The sequence below is a fragment of the Nesoenas mayeri genome (genome assembly GCF_963082525.1).
Source record: "Nesoenas mayeri genome assembly, chromosome: 1".
In the NCBI taxonomy this organism is placed as follows: Eukaryota; Metazoa; Chordata; class Aves; order Columbiformes; family Columbidae; genus Nesoenas; species Nesoenas mayeri.
Window position 1 is genome coordinate 14,439,958 of NC_137541.1, and position 24,780 is coordinate 14,464,737.

The 24,780-nt window shown below is 38.0% G+C and overlaps 1 protein-coding gene across 2 annotated transcripts in view; it reads right to left on the reverse strand.

The window, feature by feature from the left end:
* Positions 1-2,442: 2,442 nt before the first annotated feature.
* ORC5 (origin recognition complex subunit 5) overlaps positions 2,443-24,780 on the reverse strand; it is a gene marked incomplete at both ends in the record, with an annotated part of 64,875 nt that continues 42,537 nt past the window's right edge. Inside the window, 2 exons of one of the 2 annotated variants that reach the window (XM_080363427.1) lie at positions 2,443-2,513; positions 6,148-6,260. In XM_080363427.1, the coding sequence (XP_080219553.1) occupies positions 2,468-2,513; positions 6,148-6,260 (159 nt within the window). Of the gene's footprint in view, positions 2,514-2,929; positions 2,994-6,147; positions 6,261-24,780 lie in introns of those variants that run through there. The other variant, XM_080363428.1, reaches the window with a different exon arrangement.

Genomic DNA, 24,780 nt, shown 5'->3' on the forward strand with positions numbered 1-24,780 from the left:
ATGTCTTCAATGCTTTGTGCTCCAAATTTGCAGCTGGGCAGTTTCAAGGGTCTGGTCCACTGTATGGGTGTGATGGGCTTACTGAAAACCTCTGAATCTGCATCTCATATCTCATCAACTCCCATCATAAGCAGCATTAGAAATATTCCTGAAATGGCTGTGTACTAAGCCAAGTTTTAAAAAACATAATAATTTTCTTACCGCAGGAAATCAGATGTAAATGTTGCCTGAAAATGTCTCCATGACCAAATTCATTGTGCATCCATATGACTGTGTAGGGCTACTCATAAAGCTGTCTTCTATGCTCTCCTTGTATTCTCTTAATATATATATCTAGAACTATTTTCAAGTATTTGTGATATTTTCATGAAGTGGGAAGTGCAATATAATTCATTGGTAGTAAATTTCCTAAGGAAGAGCTTCTGCTTGGTAGGTGCTGAGGTTTTCAGCCATTCTGGCTATCGCTAAGCAGGAGCTTCACAAGCTGGCCCTGTCCTGCCCCACTTTGCTGAAAGCTGTAAACAAGGTTAGCTAGGGAGGAGTTTTTGAAATGCTGTGACTCAAGAGTTGTAGCACTTAATTAAATTAGTATTGGTCCCATCATGTTTCATATATCAAATTCTAATCCAGATCAGATGTCACAAAAATCTATGATGTACTGCAGTTGCTTCACGTGGACTGGTTTACAGATGAACATGCCAAACCTTTCTTCTCCAACTTTCAGCCCTAACAATCAGACAGGAGATTCAGAAGAGCTAAGGTCAGCCCAGCACTAGCTCCAAAAGCAGAGGACAACATAAAGTTTAGCCCAAATTTTACATTATGTACATTTTTATTAGTAAAAACAAAAGTGGCAGTAAGCATTTTGAAACAGGTGATGTATCTGCATCCAAGCACTTCAGCAAGTGTGACAAACGTTGCCACCTCATGGACAGGTGCTAGGTTTGACTCAGCTCAGCAGTAGGAAGGAAAAGGGATCACAGAGATGAGTCATTGTTGCCCTTTCATACTCTCGTGAGAGGGGAAGCGACAGCTTGGCCAGAAAGATGCTTTTGTCACTTAGATTCACCTGGAACTTGTTCATTTGGGTCTGAATCCAGAAGCCTGGCTACACACCCACACTTGGGAGAAAAAAAGAAAAAGCTACACATGTTCAGGGTATTTGACCATCTCCAATATCAGAGCATGGGGCAGGGGGAGTGGAAATTATGTTTTTTTCTTGGAAAAAAAACTAACTATCAACATAGGACACAACATGGTCTTGTATCGTCAAACAGTGGCCAGCATCCAGGGGTAAAACATCTGTGGGACCTGGAGTTTTCAAGAGAGTGACAGAAATCTTCAGATTCATGGAGACATTAATCCCAAACTGGACCAGGGGATTTTAATACCCCATAAAGGCAGCGGCAGTCGGGAATTTACCACTTGTAAACTGGAGACAAGTGTAAATACAGTGTATTTCACCAGGTATTTCCAAAGTTAAAGTTTTATGTTGTAACACCATACAGTTTATTCACCATTCCACCTCTTTTGGGGAACAGCTGCAGGAATACTCTGTCACCTGTTGAATTTCTCCCTTTCTGATGGAAAGGCAGCTGTGCCGTCCTTCTCTACAGGACAGACACTGTTACAAAAGCCATTACACAGTGTGTATCCTAAAGTACACTCATTCCAAATGGCATTATAATTAGCACTTAATGTTACTGGATGAGTGTAAAAGGATTATAAAATGTTTAAACAAAAATGAAAGCTTTCAAGTTTGACGTTGGGATAGAACTTTAAGAATTAATGATTTTTTTAAAATAGAGCTTTGTAAAAATAGATTCATAGTCAACATTTATGAATGGTCTGAAAAAAAGACAGTATGGTGATTAACTGGGAGTTTCCCATCATTGTGGTCTCCATATAACAGTGTAACAGTCTGCGTACATATGACTGAAGAGAAAGGATTTATACCAGCTTGATTTTAAATATGTTCTTATGTTTATTATATTTTGCTACTCCACTCTCCTAAAATGGTGGCCTCAGGAAAAGCTGCTTTGGCAAGCGATTGCAAAGATTCCTGTGGAGAGGAAGTGAAAAGACTGGGCATACAAACAAGGGCTGCTGCCACGTTCAAAGCACTGGGGAGAGTTCATAGAGCAAAATGCAGTCCTAAGTAAATGGGTTTCAGGCAATTTCAGTGTTAAGATAACATCATTAAGAGTAGAACAGATTGTGCTCAAACCCTGCTGTTTATAATTAACACATTGCTTCCAAATACTCCAGGGTCCCTGGTAAATAGTCCTCTGCTCAGATCCACCCAGACCAATCAGAGTATTTTCATCAGGTTCCATGCTGGGCCAGCACCTGTTTGGACAAATCTAAAAGAGCCAAAATACTCTTCTTTCTGGCCAGCTAAGTAGAGAGATGAACACAGCTTGCCTTAGTCATTGTCACAGTGTCCATATGGCTGTGAAGCTTGTTTTCACAAGAAATCGTACAAGTACTTTATTATGTCGAAGTTCACGGTCCTATAAACAAAAACACAGTATATTAGAGCAATCATCTTAACATTGCTAAGACTTTAACCTGTTTGGAGACAGCGCACATGGGACATTCTGCACATGCAAAATCAAGTAGTATCCCCAAAAGAAATGCAATCAAAGAATGAATTTTTAACTTCTAGTGCTATTTACATTACCTGTCGTCTGATTATTTCAACTTTGTAAGATTCTGAAGAAAAGAAATAAAGCAGCTTTCTAGTAAAAAACGGAACATTCTTATTTCTATCATTAAGCAGTAAAAATATATCAAAGTTAATAAGATTATATTTTCATATGGTAAACACGATACCCTAGTTGGTGATGCAAGGCAGCAATCTTTTATGCTATTGAATGCTTTGTTCATCTTCCAAACCACCTGTTTTAACATGTACTATATAACTCCTTCATCTGTACTCATTTGCAGTCTGTATTCTTTCAGTCTTGACACTAGTTGACCCACGTTCATAGCTAAATTTGAAAAATCCAAGAATGCCACTCAATAGGATAGAAGATTTTAATGTATACTTTTGTACTTTAATGGCAGGCAGAAGGAAACAGCAGTAGAATAAAACATATAATTATTTTTTTTGTCTCTAAACTCATTCTGCTACACAATCTAACACTCAGACTTTGAGGTTTACTGTTTGAATAAATAACGCAAATTACTGCATATAATGACAAGTATAAAATTAAAAGTTTTTTTTAAAGTATTCAGTGATGCAAAAATAACTGCTGACAATGCTAAGTGAGATTAACTGGCTGAACATCTTATTTGTTAGACTACAATCATTTAATATTCTCTGTTCATGAATCATTCTGTAACCCACTTTTCAAAAAGTTTCTATAAAACATCATACTGGGCAGAGAAGTTGTTCAGAAATCCCCAGGATACATAATGAGAAATGTGTTTGAATCTACTTAATAATCCAGGGACAAAATTACAGAAATTAATTCCCACTGTTAGACTCACATGCCGTTGTGTCACTCGAGAAAGTGCTTTAGTTACAAGGCTTTGCACAGAAACAAAATCACACACAACTAAACGAAACACAACTGTCCTGTCATAAAAACTGGGTTCATTAGAGACTCTATGAAAAGCTCCATTCCATTCAACAAACATTAAGAGATCCCTACTTCAGCCCCAGAAAATTTCTGAACTTTAGTCTGAAATTCCTAAAACAGAAGCAAAAAATTTCTAACAGAGAGACATCTGACCTTTCCTTCAGCCAGACGTGTCAATACTACCTGGTAAAAAGCATGGGAATATCTCTGCAAAAACCAGACGTGCAGCAGAACAGAGCCAGACATGAGGTTCTGTGATACCAAAAAGAAACTGTGCTCAGCCAGCGGTTATCATACTAAAAGCCACCAAAAAGAGACATTAAGTTTTCTACTTTTTAAAAAAAACAGGTGGCTTTTTTTTGTCTTTTAATGCAAATGTCACTTTTGCTTAAAAAATACAGGAAAATGTAATTACAATGTTCACAGCTTGAATAAGGGTGAGGAGTGGGGGGAGGAGAGCATCATTTTCTGCCTTGCTCTTTGCACTCTCTTCAGCCTTCCATTAGGAATTATGCTCAGTATCAAGACTGAGACAGTAACAAGGTTGAGGTATCTGGAGATTTTAGTGACTAACAAACTTATTTTATTACTATTGCAGTAACAAAGAAAAAACAATCAGAGATGGGCTGGCTACTTGATGTGTGCTTCTCTACAATACATCTAAAATCCCCCATGAGTGGCTAAAAACTACAGCCAGCTGCAAGACTATAGCGCAGCTAGAAAATGAGGTTTCTTAAAACAGAGAAGATCATGGCTTTCCCTATAGCTCACCCCATCAAGGCAAGGGGAAAGCCGATTTATCATGGGTTCATGAAATCTTGTATCTTTATGGATCATAATTCTTAAAGATTTGACAAAGACTGTGGATTGGAAAAGATGCTTAATAAAAGAAACATTAACAAGGGAGCAAAGCAAAGAAAGAAAACAAAAGGGAGACTAGGAGAAAAGTAGAACTGGTGCAACTTAAAAATCTGTCAAGGTCATTTAAATGGCCATATCTATGCAGCATATAAACACTTCCAAACTATTTGCAAGGGAAAGAATTGCTTTCTTCCTCATAACATGTAGCAAAAGTCAGCCAGAAAATGATAGATATAGATATAGATATATAGATATAGATATACGAGTGTGTGTATATATATATTTATGTGTGTATATATATATTTATGTGTGTGTATATATATATACACAACCCTGACCTAAACGAAAGCGAGCCAAAGCACAATACCATGCACTGAGGTTTGCAGTGATAGCATCTCTGACAACTCCTTCCTCCGGTAAGCATGAGCCACACAGCAGAAGTTTTGAGCCCATTTTCTGGCCATCTCTACCTTCTGGCAACATTAATGGAATCAATAAAACTTCTAAGGACAATGAGGTTGCAAGGAGAGGATCATCACCTCAAGCATCTTAACAAGGACCCTCATAACAGGTATAGAACCTATAAACTGGTCTCTGTATTCACTGCAGGAGTCAGAGCAGAGACAAGAACTTGGGGACGTCTGTACACACACGGATCCATGCTGCTGAGCAGATGGTTCGCTGCACTTGTTACCAGTGGGAGCTTCTCCAGGGCATCATTCACCAGTGACTTCATTGCTGGGAATAGCAAACTGACACAGTGAAGCCGTGGAGATCCTGGCAGTGTGGACCAGCCAGGCCTGAACCAGATAAGTTTCATTCTGTGGCCTGTCCAACTGCAAATTGGAATTAGTGTGGCTGTGGGGTTTACTGACAAGGCTATTGGACATTTAATAGCTCAGGAGAGCAACGTGTGCACTGTTATGGAATACAGTCTACACCACAAGTTCCTCTGAAGTCCCACATTACAGAGGAGAATTGGCCTTGAGAACACTTCTCCTTTTCACCACATGTCATTTCCTGGCTCTGTTCTGGCTAGAGACACTTTAAGCAAGACCTGCTAACAAGTTGGCTGCAGCAACAGATGTGAGGTAATGCTCTTGGCATTTCATAAAAATGAGGCAAAGGCTTGATTGTTGCCTATGCATTGCATGCATTTGTGTCTGTAACTCATCATCTCTCCTGATGGACCTGTTCTCATACTCCAAAACTGAAGGCTCTGAATGAACAGAACACCGAGGTACTTACATTCATTTATTGAATTAGTTTGCATCAACTACAGATCATACAAGATAGACAATGTGGAAGAATTCTTATAACCCATGTATTTTTTATATCATAGGTATAACAAACACTGGTAAGAACTAAATATCATTTCAGATTCAAATACAATAATGTGCCTTTTGGTAATGAAATGGATTGACATTTTAGAGCAGTATTTATGACCTTTAATAAGCACAAAGACAGTACGTTACTGTAACACATACTGCCGCTGTAACAAAGTTTTTTCAAAACAAGATTGGACTATACTTCAAGTTCAACACTTCTCATAAATAAGACTCATTCATTCATTCATTCTTAGAAAACATCCATAGATTTCTATTCTGGTCTGCAGAGAGCTATAGACTGAGCAAATACTGCATTTGAAGTCTCTTTCAAGTCAGCACATAGAACAGTAAACGATCACTAATAGGCTCACCGGGCAATAGCTCTGATGAAGTCCAGAGATACGGTACATTTATATCGTGGTCCATCAAGCTGGTCATTATGGCCAACCACAGATAACAGCTGGAGAGTCACAAGAGAGGTGATCTACAAGCAAGACACATTAGTAATGTTAGTCATTTTTGCTAACGTGAACAGCAGTGGCCTTTTTTTTTTTTTCCCCTGTTTGGCAGAATTCCCATATTTCTCTGGAAAGTCACTCATACTTGCTCATTGACTTTCACATAGCTCTGCAGCTGGCAAACCCAGGAACGTATATACATTTTTGTCATTACATTTTCAGCACAGGCAGTGAGAGACACAGGCTAAACCCTTCATCCTTCCTATCAAGTGTTATCCTGGGGTTCTGCTCAGAGAGACAAAGGCAATGCAGGGAAAAGGAATAACAGCCATGAGACGAACATTTTCCAAATCTCTGCCTGACAACCAGGAGAGACTTTGATTCTCTTCCCTTTATACCCAAAGACCTCCTCTTGAACTTTCACACTCAAAGTTGGATACTCCCATGCCAGCTCACACCACAGGTGAACAGATGGATGTATCACTCTACTCCAGACAAAAAATAATTTGAAGGTTGGAAAGGAAAGGCTGGAAGATTGTGTGCTCAAAAAGAGCATGGCCTGAAAGGAGAGAAATTTGTCTACAAACACACATACAGAGTGATTGATTATTTTACTAAAATGGTAATGTACCAGCATATTTTTAATCATCTTCATTCCTCCAAACGATGACTGTGCTATCACTAAGGTGCAGCTGTGGATGTCACCACTGAGTGCCCGTCTCCTCCCAGCTCCCGGGGGAAAGAGGTAAAAGCAGAAAAAAAAGAAATTCTCCAGTCTCGCTATAGATGCCACTGACAACTCAAGGCGACAAGGTTACATTCTATGAAGAACTGGTACCTGACCACAGCTCCACTTTTCAAAGAAACACAGCCAACCATGACCTACCTCTGTGTAATGATAATAGCATAGCAAGGAGCTTCTGAAGAATAAATATATCTGGAAAGAGAGCGTCAGTTCAAACCTTCAAGGAAGCACACTGCTAGAAAAAGCAGCAGCAAGCTCTTATCAGTATCAATCAAAAAAAAAACCCAAACCCTAACTCAGTAATAACCCCACTCTTCCGCTGAAAGTGAACTTGGTCTTCAGATTTGTGATAGTGCTTGCAAGAGGTAGGAATAATTATTAAAGTTTTCCCTTAAGCGGACATAATACATAAAAAAATTACACCTAACTGTGAAGAATAGAAAAAATTATGGTCACCAAGAATGAGGCCATTTTTATAACAGCCTGTGCTGTTTGGATGTCATCATTCTGCAAAGTCTTGGAGTTTGGTTATGGCCTACCCATATTCACAAAGACAAATTCCATTTATTTAACTCAGGTCTATAAATTACATTTAAGAGTAGCACAATTTACAAATTGTTAGCACCTACAGCATTTAAGAAAATTGAAATCAGTATATGGTGAATGGCTCTAAATCCAGTTCACGAATCACTAAATTGGGATCAACTTCAAACCTGTTTTGTGTTTATCTCCTTAAAGAACTCATGAGTTTGAGAGCACATTTTTCTACATTCTTCATCCAACATAGTTTTTAGTCAGTCAGTAAAGAAGCATTATGGAGTAATCCGCTGTAAGAACTGCTGTGATACACTCCAGTGCACCATTACTGGTGAGGGGACGCAGGAGGCTCCTAGAAGCTCACGATGAGCACCGCAACAGCCTACACATGTTGGAGTGGCACCCATTTCATTTTTATATGTGATGTAAAAGTGACCTTTCTGCTGAATTACAAATGCTCCAGCAATACTTTAACAACACATTGTAACCCTTTTCTCTTCTGGCTAGCACCAAATGAGATGTGTGTAACATAAGGCCAGCAAAGTAAAACTCCTTTCTAAAGGCTGAGTCAATAAATCTGAAATAACATCAGACTACATACCAAGTTTCATTAATGTTTGTGACCCAAGACATTAACTCTAAAGACCCAATATACAATATTACAAGACAAATGAAGCTATTGATCATCACAGTAACACAAACTTACTTGGCAAACTACAACCCTTTACTCATTTCTTTCACAAATCCTCCCTTTATTTAGCTTAATAGCAATGTCACGACAGGGAAGTGAGTGCTGCAACAATGAGTCCTCATCCTGAGATAGCTTAAAAAGACAGAAGCAGACAGAACTGTCATTTTCAATTCATACGGGTAAGAAACAGTTTTATCTCCAAAGAGGCTCAGTAGAGACAAAGAGAAAGAACATGCATTTAAAGGGAGTAAATAGGGACCAGCTCCCCTACAGACAGCCAGATGTTAGAAGCTGAAATCTAACTTGTGAGTCTTTGGAGCAGAATTCAAACCCCACTTACAGCTGCCTGGCCTGTACGTGGAGAAAGGCAGAGATCTCCAAAGGACAAATCCAAAAACCCCAGCTCTGCTTGCACAGCTCTCTCAACAGGTTCACGGAAAAACAAAACCAGCAAGAGTTCTGTCACCCCAAAGCAACGGCTTCTTCATATTTTTTTGCTTTATGCAATATAGCAGGATTCTCTCACAGATAAGTCAGCCACAGAATTGGGCAACACATGTATTTTTTACAATAAACTGCTTTGTCAGAAGAAAATATTCAATTTTGGTAGCTACGGTATTATTAAGTTCCTCAAACATTTTCTAGACCTGGTTCATAAAAATCAGATAATTGTCTTCACCAAATGGATAAGAAGTCTCCTAGGACACAGAAGGTTGGTTCCCTCCTGACACAAGAGGTCTGAGCACTGAACATCTAACAGTTAGCTGGGGCGGAGAAGCAGAGGAAGGAAGAAAAGGCTATGGAAAATCTGCTTTTGGAGCTATTTTGCATTAAATTGCATTCATATAAACAGTCTCTTTCTGTGCCTACTTCAGGCACACACTCGGTAAAGCAGGATACAGTGGAATTAACTGGCTTTAATACAATGTAGTAAAATTTAAAGCTACCAGTTTTCATGTTCTGTTAACTCTTAAGTGCTGCCTATGGTTTACACACTGAAAAAAATGTTACTACTTCAAAAGTTCAGGTGTTGTAAAACTTTGAAGGCAATCTGATCTTAAATGAAGATACATCAAAAGTTGGAAACACAGTTAGGAAGAATATGAATGCAATGTCAAACTAATCACACTTCTTCGCAAAAAAAACACAACCCAGCTTCATTTCATTATCACAAAAGCTTGGGAAAAAACATCTGGCAAGAAGAGGCTAGAAACAAGCCAGAAAAACTGTGTGGGTGACATAAGAAAGAATATTTATTAAGTGTCTTTGTAATAACTGAAATTACAGTTGGAAGAAATATTCTAAAGCTATTACTAAAATTAAAGTTAGATCTTGTAATGATTTAATGCCAGCGAAAGTTAATAAATGGAGTTTTCTACAGGAATAACAAGAAAATCGGAAGAAAAGTTACTGGTCTGAAAGATACGAAGAAATAGGTGTTACTGATGGATTTAAAAGTAAGCCAAGACTGAGCTTTCTTTGAAATACATTTGTGTGAGAAACCTGCTGCTGAAAGCTCGGATGCAAGGTGAGAACAACCATTAAAGCACAGCTGAGAGCTGCTGCCAGTGGGAAATGACCGCTCAGATTGCTTCTGGAGATTCGCTGGTCAACTATGGACATTGAACCTCTGGAAAAAAACAAAGCAACCCACAAGCCATCCTTAAAGGCCCCTTTTTTCCTATCAGTCTGAGCTAACAGCTGGGCCTTGCATCATTCCCCGAGCAGACACAAAGACCAGCTTTGTCAGCACGAGGCTGCGTGGAAGCGAGGAGGATTCCAGAAGTGAGGGCTGTCTGCTGAGAAAGGCCAGGCTCTCCCCCAGGACACCACCAGGAGCCAGAAAACACTCGCAGAGGTGCAAAACATGAGCACAATTCAGACCCGAGACACAGGGAAACACACGGTTACTTGGGGCAAGCAGTGACTGATTATCACAGGGAAGAGTGTGGACAAAGTGTGTGGCGCATCTGAAACCCATAGGATAAATCTAAACAGAGAAAATGATGCTGACTAGTAGGGGGAAAAAAAAAAAAATCTGTTTCCTCAGAGATGTGACTCAAATCTCATGGAGTGGTACATTTTAAACTGGACTAGGCAAATACTAATGAAAGACACCAGCAGGAACAGTCTCAGACTGTCAGAGACATACTAGATGATCTGTGAGGTATTTTCACCTCCACATTCTATAATCTTCAATTATCTAGCCCAAGATGCAATGTTAATTGTAACTCTTCAGTCTGACTTAATTTCAACCACAGCTTTCACCTGCTTTATGATTCTCAACCTCAAACCTATGAAGAAATTAAGAACATTTGTTATTTCAGTACCATCAGACAGCAGTTATCCTCCCAGTTATATTAAATTTTATAGGCACCCCAATGCTTTGCAGCATCATCGTCACTCGGCTCGCAAAGCAAACACGCAGCTCCCTGCGCTTGTCTGAAGCTGCCACTGCCAGGAGTGACGTTCACGCATGTGCTGCAGCCACTGCTACGCAACAAGACAGTTTGAAAACCAGATGCTATTTAGAACACTTATTTCAGTCAAAATGACTGCCGAAATAGTCTCCTGGAGTTAAATTCAATGACCCCAGTACAAATTATGTGAGCGTAAAAAAACCACCCCAAACCTGCTCAAAAGGATTTCAATCAAAATTATAGTCAGAGTATGCTCAGTATGTCAGCCTTGTTAGAAAAGCTCATAAAGAAAGGTAACAATAGAACATTACAGTTATATATATTTAAGCCAGTAATTGCTCAAAACTGTTTTTATAAAAATTAATAAAAATAAGTCAGCACTTTTCTGAATACTTAGATTTTAACAATCAGATTTTGATTCTGAATTATGTTTTGCGCAAGGCTTTTAATGCATGGAAAAATATCTAACAGTAGAGGCTGCACTTAGTGATATGATCTACCATTTAATCAGATCTTAAATGCTCAAATGTGGGAAATCATTTCAGTGCCTCCCTTTCTGGAATCTCTTTCTGTTAGTATTTGGTCAATTTTTCCACCTGCTAGTAGTGCTTCAATATTGCTAACTATATCACACCACTTTTGCCTTATTCCAAACCCCTGCACATTGTTTACGATCTTCATGTCTGCAACTAGAGCATTACTATATGCTTCAGCTATGTATTTTATCTTTTTCTCAGCTTAAATTAATCAAACTCTTCTTTAAACTATCTTAACATCAAACTGGTTTTGACATAGACAGCACTTTAGGCTGTTAGTTTGGTAACACACACATAGGTAGCTGTATAGAATTCTACATTGCACAGCGAACACAGGGACCCAGTCTGCTTGCAAGCCTTTTTCTTCTATGAATGTTTGAGTTTCGCCTCTGCCTTTGTCCTGTATAAGTTATTTTCTGTATTTCTCTCACATAAATATTACTTCATAATTTTGTATTGACTCTCCAGGAGCTTGCACATTATTTCCCCATCTGTAGTAGTCTATACCACACTTCTCAATTTTTAAGTAATTTCTGCATATGTCATCAACGGGTTGACAACACTTTACCAGAAGACTTCATCAGATTGGGTCAAACAGAATTTAACACTAATTACTAACTTGAACAAACTTTCAAGACATAAATGTGTTGACAAATTCCAGATGTGCGAGTGTTACATTCACTAAATGTTTAATTACTATGAAGTGGGGAGGGGAGGGGGTAAGTGGGATAGGAAATCAACTGACTATTACTGCAACCATTTATCCTTTAAAAAACGATGTTGCTTAGGCTAACAAATCTTTCTTTTATTTTTATACCCATTTAAGGATTTAAAGATGTTTGTTCTATCACGATGTTAGGGATGTTTATATGTTACCAGAAAGAACTCTTGACAGCCTGGCAGGGAAGGAGATTTGCATCACATTTCCCCTTAGGAATTATCATGCAACATCCCTACTTTCAAGTCTTGAGTACAGTGAAGAATTTACTGGATGGAGATCAGTCCATGTCACTGAAGCCATCATGTCATACCATCTTTTTCATAAATGTACTCGATTTATCACAAAAACAGTAAGTTTTTTCCCCTCTAACACGACAACTCTCATAGACTTTTCCAGAATGTTACTGATACACAGGAAAACTTGCTTCAGTTTCTGAAGTAGTTTTATTCAAGACCTATTTATTTGAATACACTCCTATATCCTAATGAAACCTTTTTGTATTTGTTACCCTGTTACTCTGTCTTCACTGTTTCCTCCAACTTCACTTGAGGCAAATCTATAAATCTATGCGATTTACAGATTTAAACAAGTGAGCCCTTTTGCTTTTTCAAGGCTCCATCATATTGGTGCCCCAGTCATTTATTTAGACAGGCAAAACTTCCTCCTCTTCCTTGATCCTTCTGTTTTTAGAAGAAATGTTTATTTACCCTCAAGTACATGACCTTGAAATTTCACGCTGTTAAATCCACTCGGTTTGTATCATACTCACCACCTTCAAGATATATCTTGAATGTCTTCATAGCAAAACAGTTTGCTAAGCTCACGGCGTACAGCCTTGAATTTTACACTACAAAATTCTTCTGGTTTCTACTATGCAAGTCATAAGTGTCATTCTCATACGGTGTTATCCTCACTGTATAATCAGTGTTCACCACTTCTTTCTTATTCCACTCAGCCTTACTTTTTGTGTCCCATTTACATGAAATAATATTAGATTAAGAGTCTTGCCAATTTCATAGACTTGTTCAAGGGATAAATGTGCATCTTTTGCTTTTCTCCTTTTCCCCTCCTCCCTTTGTGCACCATCGCACCTCTCCTGTCTTTCAGACCAAGGAACACTTCCTGCTACTAGAAGCTGCCGTATTTCTAGCACGTTCTCCTGTGATTTGCTTCCTTGTGGCTTTTCTCTTCAATCTCAGGTGAAGCAAAGGTATTTATTCTTTTGAGAAGACACTTCCTCACCTTGCCCTAGAATTCATATTCATCTTTTAGAATCAGCTCGTTTCAATTAGCAGTCTGTCTCCTTGTTGTTATTTTTTGTTCAGTGACTCTGACTCGCTGCAAACCTTGACTCATCAGAGCAGCATCCTTCCATCTCTCCTCTGTGCTTTCTCATTACCTCTATTCCTCACATCTTCTCTTCCCAAAAACTATTTAAAAACAACAACAACAAACACCACGATAGTTTTTTAAAGTGGTGCCACTGAAACAAGAACCAAGAAACATCTCAGGACACTAAAAAGGCTGCTTAAAGGCAAAAAACAAAACTCAGAATGAGGTATTTCTTCATCTTAATTTGTAGTTAATCTGTGACATACTTTACAACCGAAAATTCAGCGAGGTGGTAAAAGGGTTTTATGGATTTAAGAAAGCAACTGGACACATTCACAGAAGGAAATACAACCACAGGCTGCTAAACACAAAGAACATCAACTCCGTGGCAAGCTTTTAAGCCACAGGTAATAAGAAGCTGTAACATATACCAAAGTCGTCCTCTGCTTGCCCATCTTACATTTTTCCTGCATGTCTGATATTAATCAGAAGTAGTCAGTTTTACTGTCTTATAAGTAAAACAGTGGGTAAACTCACATTAGGTCTCACTTAATGTGGCTGTTATAATGGATCCACCAAAGGTAAGGTATATATCTGCATCTTCTACATCCTATATATCCTACCACTTTGTGTTCCCCCTTCACCCTTGGGTCTCTGCAAGGGCTCTGTCACTATTAATTACTGTATTCCCTTCATAATCTTCTGTCTTAAGAATATATATATATGATGAAAATCCAGCTTCCCCCACCATCTTCTGGAAAACTTCTTGGTATCTCAAAAGCATTTGCACAGATTATCCCAGCCCACTCACTGTTACAGTAACATCGCTTTTTAAAAGCAGTCCAATAATTTATTCATTTTAGAACTATTATTAAAGGAATAATTCAAAGTATTAATGAATTTCCTTTCTCTTCATTATTTTTATTCAATATACAAATTAGGAAAAAGCCCCTTTTTTCTCTTAGCACATTTACTTAGCATTATTCAATTTGCTTAAGGAGAAAAAGGAAAATAAAAGGCAATTCACAACAGTCTTTGCCTCACTCTGCTCATCAATTTAAAACAAAAAACTATAAAAAGCTCTACAGACTGATGCATGGATAAATCAGCATTTCTAAGTCAGTTCCCTCACTTTGAGGATCAATTAAAATACTCCATAATGCCCTGCAAGTCAAGCTAGGAATTTGCTTCATGTGGTATTTTCTGATAGGATCAAATTATTTTCAGCACCTGAGGATGTATTTGGAAATATTTTCAGAAATTTCTTAAGACTCCTGCAACTGGTCATGGAGGGAGTTTATTTTGATCCTCCAAACCAGGCAAAACCAAGGCTTGAATGCACTTGCAATGTGTTGGACGTGCATGCATTGAATTGAGTCCCTAACAACCTGGGAAAGGCAAGTCCTAAGCAGAAGAACCGCAAATACAAATCGTAGACAGATAACTCAAAAGCACTTGCCTTTCTATTTCATACTTCAAAATCAGAGCAACCAAAGATGGTAACAGATGGTCAAAGAAACACTTGGGGAAGATGTTCATAGTTAATTACTGAAGTCAGGTAGCTTCATTAAGCGGATGCCAGACAAAGTGCTTCTTAGAAGATGAGGTGGGCGACACGAGACTGTTTTCCAGCAGCAAACCTTTGTGCGCTGACCAAGTGTATAACCTTAAATCCATAAATCTAGAAAATCTTCACTGTTTTTTCGGTCCTTCATTTATAAGATTTCTGTCCCTCAATGGCAGAACTTCTTGACATTGCAAGATAAGTTCTATCATTAACAGAAAAAAGTAACCTTAAAAATACTACCAAGTATCTGTGATATTGATAGGACTTGATACGCTTACAGAAGGCCCCTAAATTTGCAGTGCTATCTCAGTAAGTGTACACAGAGTTACCAGCCTTCTACTGTTATGTGAAGTTTTGTTTGCAAATATCATTTTGTATTGAAAGAATAATTAAAGCAACAGGATTTCTAACACGTCCTGATGACAAAAACCAGTACTCTGTATATGCCATGAGCAGAAATCATGAAATTAAAGGAGAGCTCTCATAATCAGATGTTTGGGAGTGTCTTCTGAGACTAAACCACCTTGCTTTCTCCAAGAAAGACGAAGATTTTCAACACATCTTAAATGCAGCCTATTTTTGGATAATTATGATAATTAAGTGTTGAAAGAATATTGATCCAAATCTTGTACCAAACCCCAAGATATTAAGAATTTTTAATTAAAACAACCACTCCCAAAAGATTTTACCCTAATACTTCTGAGACGCAAAAATCAGACATTCTAACCACAAGGCTGGACAAATGGTAAAATACACTGTAGGCTGAAGTGGGAATCTTCTCTGAGAAAATGACAATTTAAAGATGATACATTTATTTTTTATCTTGAGATTACTAAACCAATTCTTCACAGACTTTCCACAGTAGTGCCCTGAAGTCTGCAATCAACACTGTATTCATTGTGACTACACAAAATTCTGCATATTTTAGTGGTTCCACAGTCAGAATACATAGTAACAAAAATAAAAATAGGAACAACTTGTATCAATCACTAAAGTCCATAAGTACATCACGCTGGTAAAAAAACAAAGATTCCTCCTGGCCCAATATGCCATTTCTTGAAAGGACCAGCAAAGGATGCTATAATAAAATTGTAAGTGAAATAATTTCCCCACCATACATAACTGGCTCCTAGTAATCTTCATTTCAGAGACTTCAGTAATTAGGTGTGAAATCATTCATACATATGGATCTGACTTGTTGAAATATGACATTTCATGTTGCTCTTGCATTGTCAAACTGGAGCTAAAACGACTGTTGAATTGTGACGTTAATGCACCAAATCAACACATCAGAGGAGAATTCTATTATAAGGCTGCACATGAACACCAAGAAATTAGAAACAACAATACTACCTACCTCTCAGCAAGAGCTGCATATTGAGTCAAACTAGCTTTTATGCCATACAATGGAGATAAAAAAAGAATTTGATTTAAGGCATGCACTTTCATATAAGAAAGTAATTTGATTTGGTATGTGATGTTGGATCCTGGACAAGCCAATGGCTACAAAGCTCATACAACAGCAACTGAGAACAACAGTCACTCTTCTGTTCAAAATCTTCCTTTATAAAGCCAGAACATTCAAGTTTATATTGGTGTATCTTTGTTCACAGGTACCCTTAAGCAGAACAAGGATGAACACAGGTTCAGGTTCCAGGTTGGCCAACTATCACCACATACCAGGAGCGAAGAAAGGACTCTGTTCTGCCAGGAGCAAGAGAAAGACAAGGATGAAGGCTGTCACCGAGGAAGTCAATTCACCCCTCTATTTGCTTGAAAACCAATGAAACTCTGGAGACATTCAAAACCCACCTGGACACATTCCTCTGTAACCTCATGTGGGTGTTCCTGCTCTGGCAGGGGGATCGAACTGGATGATCTTTTGAGGTCCCTTCCAATCCCTAACATTTTGTGATTCTGTGAAACTCTAATGTAACAGCATGAAGCTGATGGCTGTAACCTACAGTGAGAAATTTTCATTTTATCTAAAAAAAATCTATAACTATAATTTAGGTTTACTACAACAGAGGCTATAAACTTACAACATCCATTTGTATTAGTCACTCTACAGCAAGTAAAGCTTTCAGTCATCCGTGATTTGATAAGTCATGAAATATTAACAATTGAAGTTCAGTGACCCATTAAATACGTTAGATGCAATTGCAAAAGATATCTATAAATATCTCTATACCTCTTGCATAGATGATCCTGCAAAGCAGTCTTAACTACCAGTTTTCCACCTTTTATTCAGTTATCCTTGGTTTTATCATATAAAGAGCATGAAACATCATCTGTCAGCAATTAATTGGAAAGGAAAAAACCCTTTTTCAAACACAACACCTTTTTTTTTTAATGCAGTTCCCATCACCCTTTAACGCAACTGTGAAATTCTACCAGTTATACCACATATCACTCAGCTTTTCTAACCTGCAGAAAACCAGTTTCTGACAGCCACATGTTTGGCAAATGCATGTGTTGGGTAACAAAGTCAGCAGCCAACCCGGGCAACTAAAGAACCAGTGAAGCAGTGTGCTGGCACATCTGTCATCAGAGTTGGACACTGAATTTAACTGCCCTGTATCTGTACACAAGTGATAAGCAGGAAGGGAATGGTCAGGTTGGAATGGGGGAAGAGATAAATTTTGTATCAAATACTATTACAGTTCAAGAAATCCCCTGGGATTGTTTTGCTCTTTGAAGCAGTGACTATATATGTGTTCCATTTAAATACCTGCAAAGGGAAGTATTGCTTAGGAACAGTACTCAGTCAACCAGTATTTCTCCTGCCTTTATGGCACTCAAGGATAAAACCATTTAGATGGACAGAAACACTGAAAGACACAACCTCCCCATAGATTCTTGAAGACATCTTGCTATATACATTGAGCTAAAATTTGTGGAGTTACTAAACATTGACTACACAGTTCCCACATCATCATAAATCATTTATGGATCAACATAGTCTAAAATACTAATGTGCCACACAAGGCAATTCCCAGGTAATTCAGGAATAGATAAAAGCATAAAAGAACCTACACAAGTTGTCCTATTTTAGTTTCAGTGGACTACAGTGCAATCAAGAAACATAATTTCTCAGGTTTCCATGACTATATAACGTATTTATTTTTGCAGTTGATAGTTATGATTGCCATGGTAATTTTTGAATAATCATTTTGTCAAGACTTTTCTGTAATATTCAGTGATTATAAATCTGATTTTTCAAATGTTAAAATTAAATCACCATAAAAAGGCTTGATCACCCCAAAAGTACTACATCAATCACTAAAATCTGAAAAATTCATACAAGAGATCAACCGAAATATGCACAAAAGCAGGAAAGAATCAAGCAATCAACAAAGCCTTTTGATCTCATGGATGAAAGACAGTCACCCTCCTACTAACACAGCTATTTGCCTACTGGAGTGACAAAATGCAAGAGAAAAACAAAACTGAAGAAACAGAGGGGAAGCAGTAATGATTTGGCAAATAAACTGCTAAGGTCTGATGAAAAGCTACTTGTCGTTCCAATTGACTGTGCTATATCCTGAACACTTTTCCACCTCCCTGGAGGCCTTTCATGTAAGCTGCACATAATGGATAGGTACCTCTCAAGGCTATCTTCTGGAATCTCTTCAGTAAGCAGAAACATAAGTATTCCTCAACTGTATTTTAACCTGTCCACAGCAGAATCTGCATTGTAGTCAATAAATGTTGAAAAAATTGTATCAGAATCAACTGATCAAGCAGCGTTGTTATCAGTCTGCTATTCCTCAGTAAGAGAAACTCAAGCAGCACAGACCAAAATGCTGTCTGGGGTATACTCTGCTTGAAAATATTTACGCTGGAGGCCTTTCCCTCTCTGTCACCGAAGACTCAGATCTGCTTTGCAAGAACTTCTCAATGTATCTTGTTCAAGATGACATATTAAAAACAGAAGACAAGCTAGGTGACTACTGCCAGGAGTTGCTTATTGGATTAGGACATCAGACCTTTTCCTTGAGGTGCCTGGCAGCCTGCACCCTCTTAAGGGCTGTATTAAATTTTACTACTAGAAGTAACATTGTACAAAGTAGAAGCACAGATCTCCTCCAACCTAACCAGTTGTCGTAGTTTAACCCCACCAGGCAGCTCAGCACCACGCAGCTGCTCACTCACTCCCCTCCCTCCCAGTGGGATGGGGGGCAGAATCAGAAGAGTAAAAGTGAGAAAACTCACGGGTTGAGATAAAGACAGTTTAACAGGCAAAGCAAAAGCCACGCACACAAGCAAAGCAGAACAAGGAATTCATCAGCTGTTTCCCCTGGGCAGGCAGGTGTTCTGCCATCTCCAGGACAGCAGGGCTGCATCACACGTAATGGCTACTTGGGAAGACAAACACCATCACTTTGAATGTGCCCCCTTCCTCCTTCTTCCTCCAAAATATATACTGATATATACAAAATATATACTATAGTGTGGAGTATCCCTTTGGCCAGTTGGGGTCAGCTGTCCTGGCTGTGCCCTCTCCCAGCTCCTTGTGCAGCCCCAGCCCACTGGCTGAAAAGTCCTTGACTTGGTATAAACATTGCTTGGCAACACCCCAACCATCAGTGTATCCTCAACATTCTTCTCATGCTAAATCAAAAGAACACAGCGCTATATCAGCTACTGGGAAGAAAATTAACTCTATCCCAGCTGAAACCAGGACACCATTGTTCAAAACTAAAGCTCCAAAACTGTCTTTGCACATCTGGTCCCGCAGAAGCATTACATGTCATTAAAACTTGACTGATTTTGTCTGGGAAGTGTACAGAGACTTCAACATCTCAAGAATAATTTTAAGACCCTAATCTCAGGAACTGCATTTCTAAGACATAATTTTGTACTTTAAAATAAAGTTAAATAGAAAGAAGAAAAAAGAACAGAACAAATGTTTATACAAAGATTTTTCTGTCTCTAAAACTGTTCTTAATTTATTTTATTACAGAGAAATTGTGCAATATGAATGCTACCATGGTAACAACTCACTTTATTGAACAAGAGAGAAAATAATTATCCCAAACCTGCATATCATGCAAGCACATGCAGTAAATTTAGTGCTGCCCTTTTTCCCTTTACTATTTTTCTTCTTGCAAAGAGAAATACATTTTGAATTTATACCTTCTAGCAAGCCAGGCATCATTTTGCTTCTCCCTCCCACTTCTTTGTATATTTTACACCTCTTGAGTGCATGATGTGAAGGACCCAGTTACTTACAAAAAGAGAAAGGGATTAATGAATCAGAAATGCTCTTCCCCCTCCTGAGTTAAGTACAGAAGACTCCTATGTAAATGCTTCACACATTTAAAAAAAATGAAGCCCTAAGGCAAGCACAGCACATGCTTAGTATTCACTCAGTATACTTAAACAGGAACCCTTAGATTTATAGTAAACCAAAAGTTATTCATCTCCAGACATAGATGAAAACTGATTTCACTGTTCTGTCCAAATATTCTTTGTGATGTTGTGTTTGTGAACATATTGTTATATTTTATATACAAGGGACTGTAATATTTTCAGAAGAACTGCACGGATTTAGCCATACAAATCCAATTAATCTCAATAGAAGTTGTATGGCTAAATCCCTGTGCTCGGCTTTGACATTTTGGAAGCAGTGGGGGAGGTTTTTCAAGCAGAGAATATGTATTATATAAAACTCAGTTTTCTCAAAGAGAAATAAAATTGCATGTAGATACTTACAGATATCAACAAACATATTTATGTGACGGTCAAAAAAATCACATTCCTAGCAAAGCAGGCAGTGATTTCCACAGAAGTCTATGGTACCAAAAATAACAGTATTATCCTGCAGCCTATGAGATAAAACTAATCACATGTACATATTAGTTGGATAAATTATTCTCACTTTACCTTCCGTTTTGATCTTTTTACTTCATTTGTAGTGGATTTGCCTGTCTGATATAAAATGTTAAGGAATGAATTTAATCTTGCGTTCACAGCTAGAGGATAGCCAAAACAATGTGTTTGGGATACATAAAATTCGTGTTTTTGAAAGGTCACTTTAAGGAAGTGACTTGAACGTGCTTTTAAAAGAAGACGATCTCAGTTGCCACAGATCTTCCTCACTTTTTAAGAAATATATTTGCAATCCTAAACAACTTAAAGACTAGAAACAAAACAGCTCTCATCCAACCTCGGCAACAAAGAATGAAGCTAATTTTGTCTATTTCTTGGTAGATTTCTTCAGTTACTAGAAACAATTTACTTGTATACACATTCATGCACGCATACAACACAGGCTGTGCAAAATCTTAATTCAGCAAGCTGTCTTCATGGAGCTGGAACTCTCCAAACCATCCAAATACAACTTATCTTGACACAGAATCCTTTCTGAACTGTGTACTGTTATGGTGTGTCCTTCATAAATACACACATATACACCTAAATATATTTAATACCTCCCTATGAAGCTCTTACAGAAAATGAAAGCATAATTCCATTAGTTTAACTGTGAAAACCTATAATTCCATATAAAAAATGCTACTCTTAGCTGCCTTCTTTCTTGCCCAAAAGTCCTCAACAATCAATACCAGGAGATTACTTCATAAATATCAGCTGGCTGCTCTCCATCTTAAGAATCATAAAAACAAACCCACTAGCGATGGATGTTTCCAGTATAGCAGCTGCATAGTTAAATCCCAAGAGTGTTGCAGCTATAGAAGAGATATAATGTCTTGTTTTAAAATACTTTAGGTTTTGCATTTGATAGTACTTTTCATACGGACACTTGGGTTTGTTCCCCATGGTACTCCAGTTGTGGTACTCACCAGTGCTGAGGAGAGCAACAACTCCTTCCAGTTGCTTGTTACTTCCCTTTACACTCCACAGTGAAAAGCAGATGCGCTGCATATGAAGTACATGCTAAAGATCACCACATTCAAACATATGAAGTACTTGGGCAATGCAGCCTTATCAAGAGTTACCCTCAACAACTGATGCTCCACACAAAACAATGTTTGGATGTGGAAGAACGTACAACAACTCAATAACAATTTATTGGGTTTATCTTCTGGTTTATCTTCTATTTCTAGTTGCAGGGTGGGATGCCGTTTGTTTTTGCTGTTTTTGTTGTTTTGGTGTTCGTGGGAGGGGTTTTGTCTTTTGTTTGGTTTGGGGTTTTGTTTGGTGTTTTTAAGATATACAGCAAATCCTTCTTTAAAAGAAAGAAGAAAATCTAGAAAACTAAAACAAGCATGAGATGCCCATGCAGCCTCCTCTGAACAAACCTTCCTGGTGGTCTTTTATAATAGTAGCTTGTTGAAGAAATCAAGGATGAAACACAGTCAGCAGCTATTGCCTCACAAATAAACTGTTAGTTATTAATTCAGAAATGTAATTGACTAAGGAAGACTCTCACATTTCTGCCAGAGTGCAATCCACAAAAAAACGTGTCTCCCAGCTTTTAGACTGGCTCATCACCAGCCAGAGCCCGAGTTACAGTTCCCAGTAGCAGAAAGAAGCCTATTCAAAACAGCACAATTAATTTAACTAAAAAAAGAACGACAACCAGAGAGAAATGGATTAAAAACCAACAAAACCCTATATACATATGGTGTGATCTGAGACTTCCCTTGTTAACATTCCACTTTTTGCAGCCACAGGGTGAAGCACTTGCTGATACTGCCAGAGTGCAAGTGCTGCCTCTGACACTAAGACCTGAATCCTTCCCCCTCTCCAGCACAACTCAAGGCTGAATTCAAGTATTGTTCCTCCCATCACAAAGCCACTGAAAGAAAGGCCCCGCCAGGTTCTCAGAAAGCTGGGGAAAGGCTTAACTGTGTTTAACCCTTTGGGCTCCCTGGAACCAACCTCAGGAGATCCTCTGGTGCAAGGGATGCACACAGCACCCATAATTCTCATGCTCCTCCTGCTAAATGCTGTAGTATTTGAAAATGACACAGAGGACACGGGCACAGAGCATGGAAATGGTGCTACGGAATAGGAAAGTTTCATTTGCTTGGGTGCGATTAGGTGTTACAAATCTCCTATAAACATCTAATGGCAGGACTACTGATGTATTATGCTATTAACAACTATTCGCTTTGTTTTTTCCTCCAAAAGATAAATGTATTCAGCTTTCCAAATCTGTTCCACAGGTTCTCTGTAACAGGAGAACCCAATAATGTCATGGATTGACAAGGAAGGCAGCTGTGCCCAAAAATACACTTTTTACCATTTCAATTATAGGACCATTCATTATTCACAATAAATATATGCTGCTGCATTCCTTGTACTCAGAATGGGAAGTAAATATAGCAGTATATATGTTATGTTTATGGATGTCCAGTTTATCACAGCTGCAACTCAGTATTTATATCTGACAAAGAAAAAGCTGAGACAAAGAAAAAGAAATATCTCAACTACTGATGAAAGTGAGTGATGAGTGACAAATCTTATTTAAACAAGAGATTAGACTTACATTCGGAAGAAAAACACTAGTAACTTAAACTGCGACATCCAAATACTCGACATAGGCAAAGATTCTAGGGACACAAACAGAATTATCACTATTCTGAAGTCAGCTCCTCAGTAAAGATGCAGCCCAGACATTAGAAGTTATCACAGCTGTATTTTCAGCCGAAGTATTAAGTCTGCCACCTTAACCCCTATATGGAATTAATTAACTTCACAAAAAGATGGCCTATTTTAGCACAGCTTAAATGGCTTTCCAAATGGATATGCAAATGTTTCATTTTCTTCTACAGTTTAAGACTAAATTGTGTATTTTTAAGTTTTGTCACTTAATATCACATCCTCTTTCCTTGAGGCTAGATCACTGTAGGAATGTACAGTAAAAGTGTCCTGTCCTAAAAGGCATTTATAAAGTTGATCAAGCTGATGTGTGTGTGTCATTTTTTATAACGTACTCAACTATGATTACGTAGAAAATCTAAAAATACAATTCAAAAAAGACAAAATTCCGCATTTTCAGAAGCTAAAATATTTAACCTTCCAGGTCTCCACTTATGAGCAGTGGGCAATCAGAAGATGCCCATACTGTGCCAGTGACTTCAACTACAGAATAGCCCTGTATTAAGGATATATCTTGCATGTGGTGTGTGTCTGGAACACAGGGCTAGTTCCAGTATTCCTCCAGAACAGAGCTTGTTTGCTCTAACATCACTGCAAAACAAATCAACCTTAAAACAAGACAAAAAAAAACAACAAAACCCCACACCACAAAAAAACCCAGGAGAAGAAGAATACATGGTGGAACTTTTACGCTCCTTGTTTCCAGTTCCTGCCATTTCCTTTTTAAAACACGTTAGGATTTAACACCAAAATGAGCAGCTTTTTGCTTACTACCTAAGCAAACCAAATTGAAAGTATTACAAAGATGACAGTGACTGACAGTTACATGATGACACACTTGACATCTGCCAATACTTCTTTCCTCATTCATGTAGTTTTTTGGGTTTTTTTGGTTTGGTTTTGTTTTGTTTTTCTCCAGAAGAGTATAGTATTTATTAGTTCAACTATTCCTATTTCAACATGCAGGAAAAGTTGTTTAACTAGCTTTCTAACATTTGGTTGTAAAATAAGAATTAACTCATTTTAAACAAATTAAATCCCTGAGTTTCAGTATTTTTATTCATATGAATATGACCTTAAGCAAGCTTATCATCTGATGCAATAGATACTTCATAGGGACAGCACTTCTAAAGGTACTACAGATAAGAATATCGTTCCGCTCATGAGACAGAGGGAGTTAAATCATGAAATATTCAGTTTTAATTAAGATTACTGTATCAAAGGCAAGGCTTAATGCAGAATTGAAGCAAGGATCAAGGTTAATGTCTATTCTAAAGCAAATTTACATAAATTATGTTTCACTAGTGTACCATAACTCTTTATTTTGTCAATTTATACAATGTGAGATCATAGAAATTAGAGATGGAAAACCTCTATTAAGTCATCTTCTCTCTCTTCCCTCTAGTGCAGAATTCTTTCCTCCAGT